Source organism: Akebia trifoliata, chromosome 15 (genome assembly GCF_017979445.1).
Source record: "Akebia trifoliata isolate Shusen 1 chromosome 15, ASM1797944v1, whole genome shotgun sequence".
Lineage (NCBI taxonomy): Eukaryota > Viridiplantae > Streptophyta > Magnoliopsida > Ranunculales > Lardizabalaceae > Akebia > Akebia trifoliata.
In genome coordinates this window covers 1,099,510-1,104,703 of record NC_141389.1, presented here as the reverse complement: position 1 = coordinate 1,104,703, position 5,194 = coordinate 1,099,510, and the positions used below count along the sequence as shown (strand labels likewise).

General features: G+C 38.2%; 1 protein-coding gene across 1 annotated transcript; it reads left to right on the top strand.

Moving 5' to 3' along the window:
- The first annotated feature begins 339 nt into the window (after positions 1 to 339).
- On the top strand, positions 340 to 4,383 carry CYP98A3 (cytochrome P450, family 98, subfamily A, polypeptide 3). Its single transcript, XM_086426516.1, has 3 exons — positions 340 to 861; positions 2,363 to 2,760; positions 3,594 to 4,383. Exons 1-3 carry the CDS (start codon positions 375 to 377, stop codon positions 4,236 to 4,238), a joined length of 1,530 nt encoding a protein of 509 aa, XP_086282642.1. The 5' UTR covers positions 340 to 374; the 3' UTR covers positions 4,239 to 4,383.
- Positions 4,384 to 5,194: the final 811 nt, after the last annotated feature.

The following is a 5,194-nucleotide window of genomic DNA, read 5'->3' as shown; positions in this document are numbered from 1 at the left end:
AAGGATTCACACGAGTCAACTCGGACCACTTAATGATCCACGTGGCAAAAGGTAGGTGTGAGTTAGGTAACATTACTCAACTCATGTAGTAGTGGATCCCAGTCTATGCATAAGAGCCCACCACGTGGTACACTTTTTTTTTTTTCCACCTGTCGTAGAGTTTTACATTCCAAATTAAGTCATAAAATATTTCCCATAAAGTACAGCCAAAAAAGGCAAGTATGCCACATGGCATATTTTTATTCGACAATCAAGCCCACAACGAAATCACGTGTCGCAGCAAAACTTTCTTCCTTCACCAACTCCTCTCCTTTATAACCAAACTCACAGACACCATTCTCTCCTCCTAAGTCCTTCAAATCTCTTTTCTCTTCATGGCTTTCCTTTTGTTAGCGCTTGTAACCATCATCTTCATCTTTGTGATTTATAATCTCTATCAACGGTTCAGATTTAATCTCCCACCGGGCCCACGACCATGGCCTATAGTAGGAAACTTATACGACATCAAACCAGTAAGGTTTCGGTGTTTCGCGGAGTGGGCCCAAACTTATGGGCCGATCATGTCGGTTTGGTTCGGGTCGACTTTGAATGTTGTGGTTTCGAATACGGAGTTGGCTAAGGAGGTATTGAAAGAGAAGGATCAACAATTGGCAGATAGGCATAGAAGTAGATCTGCTGCTAAGTTTAGTAGAGAAGGGCAGGATCTTATATGGGCCGATTATGGGCCTCATTATGTTAAGGTTAGAAAAGTTTGTACTCTTGAACTTTTCTCTCCTAAGAGGCTTGAAGCTCTTAGGCCCATTAGAGAAGATGAAGTCACAGCCATGGTTGAATCCATCTACGTTGATTCTACAAAGCCAGGTCTCTCTCTCTCTCTCTCTCTCTCTCTGTCTCTCTATCTCAAATAGTCGGGTTTGGATTGGGCTTGGTTGAATCCTATACATCTATTGGGCCAAAGTTGGAAAAGCCCAAATCTAATACTAATGGACCCAGAACGGGTTTGGATTAATTTTCAGATTTGATAGTGTTTTTCATCAAAATAGTGTAGTTTAGATAATCTGTCATTTTAAAACTTATTTTTAGTTAGGTGGGTCGGATCAGGTGGATGGGATCCGACCTGAATTTAATGGATTTTGACCCTGCTTCGTGGGATCAAGGCCTTAACCCTTATTTTTTTTGGTGGGCCTTCTAGAATCAGATAATGAAAATTGATTTTTAAGCTGATTAGAGAATCTATAATTATTAGAATCTATTTTAGTTGATTATGTTTTTTACAAAGAAAACACTAGCTTTAAAATCTCTATCAAACTAACGGTCATGATGGAAGATCCTAAAATACAAGTGACAGATCTGATCAGTTTTTTTATTGAACCAGCCTTACTAACTTAGTAAGGGTTATTGGGCCCACATAGATTATCACATTGGCAATCCAACCCATAATATTCAAGATTTCATCCACAAATTCAGATTCAGTAAAAAAATTAATTCGAAAAAAATATATTTTTGAGTTTGATCCAAGGCATTGAAAATGAACGGCTATCAAACTCGAAATTTTAAAACTCAAATTAAAGAATGAAAACTAACCCTTTTTAGGAAAAAAAATTCAAAGTTCTTTAGTGTGGATACTACGTAAATGTTTTTCTTTTTGAATTGCACCCATCATTTGTGCTCACTACACCCACTTAAAATATACATTGGGGGTGGGATATATAGTGGTAAAAATCGCGATAATACGACGGTCTCTCTGACACACCCATTACAGAACCATAGATCATTTGCCTCGGGATGAAACAAGAAAAATATTATATGATTATGTGTATCCCAAGGCAAAAGATCTACGGTTCTGTGATGGTGGTGTAGGGTGGAGTGTGTCAGAGGGGGTTGTTACAAAATCATTAGTGCACTGAGCATAAACTGTGGGTGGGGGGACCTTTAATCTAGAATAGTGCCTGGTTCCTATAGCAACGTTAGGTGTCGACGTGGCACATTTTTATTGGAATTCAAACACATTGGGCTGCGTGCACGACTTGGTTAAGAGGCTTAGGGATACATTATATATTATTGGGATATGTGTTTTAATCTGATAATTTGATTTCATAAGTCAACCGTCAAGATTGTTTCGTTTTTTTCTTAAGTCATCACGTGTCTCCGATGCATTTTGGATAGTTATAAATATTTAAGAAATAGAACGCTATTACGGAACCATAGATACTTTTTATTCTTATCTCGATGAAAAGAATCTATGGTTCCGTACATGCCTTCACGTTAGTAATGTGTGAAACAATGTAAATTTCAATGTTACTCTAGCACGACTCTTTACAATATTATGTAATAATCGTAAAATGCATTTTGTTTTACCCAGAAAACTACGGGAAGGGCTTGGTGGTGAAGAACTATTTGGGTGCGGTAGCATTCAACAACATAACAAGGCTTGCATTCGGTAAGCGTTTTGTGAATTCGGAAGGCGTTATGGATGAACAAGGATTGGAATTCAAGGCGATTGTCTCCAATGGTTTAAAGCTTGGTGCATCTCTCGCTATGGCCGAACACATTCCATGGCTTCGATGGATGTTCCCACTTGAGGAGGAAGCCTTTGCCAAGCACGGGGCACGGAGGGACCGACTTACTAGATCCATCATGGAAGAGCACACGCTTGCCCGTGAGAAGAGTGGTGGTGCTAAGCAACACTTCGTTGATGCATTGCTCACTCTTCAGGAGAAATACGACCTTAGCGAGGACACCATCATTGGCCTTCTTTGGGTAAGTAGAACTTTCATTTGTTCTGTTCTAAAACTACCAAGGAAATCCATTTTGATATAATAACTAGGGGAGGCAATGGGACAAGTTGTCTTCCTTTCGTGTTGAGGGTATTCTGAAAATTTACCCAACAAAACCCGGCCCATTTAATAATTGTGTTAGAAACTTAAGCCTGAACCCGAGATAATTTTTAGATTGGCAACCAGATCCGACCCATGTAACCTGTTCAGTAAAATTCTAATCTTAAGTGAAAAAACTAAGGTTCATTTCCACGACCAATTTTTTTTCCGAAAGTTCTTAGAAATTTGTCCTTTACATCCTTGTGGCATTGGATCATGTTTTTGGATGTCACAAGGGAAGTGTTTTTCTTACCTAAACTAAAATCTTAACTTCTGATTATTTGAGAAATATTTTAAAACACCCTCTATATTTTATAATTTAAAAAAAAATGTATTATATGAACAATTTCTATGAAATTCTAGAAAGAAAAAAAGATTATTTTAAAAACCCTTAAATAGTTGTTGATATTTGAGATACCTCTTATATTTTATGATTTAAAATGACACGTTAATGACATAATACTTAAATGTCTCAAAATCGGTTAAGCGGGTTAACATTCCTAATCTAGACATGACCCATTTAATGATCGTGTTAGACTAATCGACACTATTATGACCCAAACCCATTAATTTCGTGTTGTGCTAAGATTGGCACCCCTAATGATAAATTAGTGTCTGGATATAGCGAGTACCAAGTATGGTTTGGATCACCACCAGATATGGACTTGTGATGCCCATTTTAGTTAGGCTAAAATATCCTTACAAACATATGTGCAGGACATGATCACTGCTGGTATGGACACAACCGCGATATCAGTCGAATGGGCCATGGCAGAGCTGATCAAGAATCCTAGGGTTCAAGAAAAGGCTCAAGAGGAGCTGGACCGTGTCATCGGATTTGAACGTGTCGTAGTCGAGTCCGACTTCTCAAACCTCCCCTACTTGCAATGTGTCGCCAAAGAAGCATTACGTCTACACCCACCAACCCCGCTCATGCTCCCTCACAGGGCAAATGCTAACGTTAAGATCAGTGGCTACGACATCCCTAAGGGATCTAACGTTCACGTAAATGTGTGGGCTGTTGCTCGTGATCCAACGGTGTGGAAAGAACCACTTGAATTCCGTCCTGAACGATTCATCGAGGAGGATGTCGACATGAAGGGTCATGATTACCGACTACTGCCATTTGGTGCAGGGCGACGAGTCTGCCCTGGTGCGCAGTTGGGCATCAACTTGGTTACGTCAATGTTGGGACACTTATTGCATCATTTCTGTTGGAAACCGGTTGAAGGGATAAAACCTGAAGACGTCGACATGGGTGAGAACCCTGGGCTAGTCACATACATGAGGACACCATTACAAGCTGTTCCCACTCCAAGGTTGCCTTCAGAATTATACAAACGTGTGGCTGTAGACATGTAATTTTCCTTCATTTTTTTTTTAATGTTTTGGATTTTGATGTTTAAAGAGTATTAAACTTTTGACCAAAGTCAAATTTGGCATCACAAGAACGTTTGCATATTGTAATTTGGGAAAGAGGGAGATGAAATAAACATACTTATATAAATCATTATTTCGATGGTCCACATTCTAAATCACTTTTAATGGGGTTAGAAGTTTCAGATTGGACTGATTTTTTTTTCCGGATGATCTTCCCATCATAGAGATCATCCTCACAAAAAATCAGCTCAATCCGAAATTTCTAACCCATATTTTGAAAACTTATAAATGTTACATTATTTTTACATATGTTTTCTCATATGTCCCTTGAACCTGACCTTATATATATATATATATAGATATATAATATAGCCTACGTGTTTTGTCTAATATGAGCAAAAAGTTTCGGAATAAGCTGATTATTGTAAGGGTGATCTCAATGGTGAGGAGATCATCCTCACAAAAAATCAACCCATTCTGAAACTTCTAACCCCATTAAAAGTGATTTACAAATTTGAAGTTAAAAGTTGACGATCCTCAATTCTTCAACTTGTAAATTGGAGTTCGAGTTTAATGATGGGCTGATTTTTTGTGAGGATAATCTCCCCTCCATAGAGATTAATCTCATAAAAATCGGTCCATTCTAATACTTTTAACTCATATAGGGCAAAACATGTTGACTATGTTATTGGCTCTTAAACCCCACTAACTTTTATATATAGTGAAGGATGAAAACTTAACTAGGGAACTAATTCAAATGGATGGTAGAAAGGTGCATAAAGATGGTCTTTCCCTAATTATAATTAGAGTTGTGATAATATGACGCCCCTCTCTGACATATGCCCACATCACAGAACCGTAGATCATTTGCCTTGGGATATACAAGAAAAAATGTATGATTTTGCATAATATAATCTACGGTTCCGTCATAGAAGCAT

Coding starts and splice junctions, on each gene's coding strand:
- CYP98A3 (XM_086426516.1), top strand. CDS start 375: ATGGCTTTCCTTTTGTTAGCGCTTGTAACCATCATCTTCATCTTTGTG. Junction 862..2,362: donor CGTTGATTCTACAAAGCCAG/GTCTCTCTCTCT, acceptor TGTTTTACCCAG/AAAACTACGGGAAGGGCTTG. Junction 2,761..3,593: donor CCATCATTGGCCTTCTTTGG/GTAAGTAGAACT, acceptor ACATATGTGCAG/GACATGATCACTGCTGGTAT.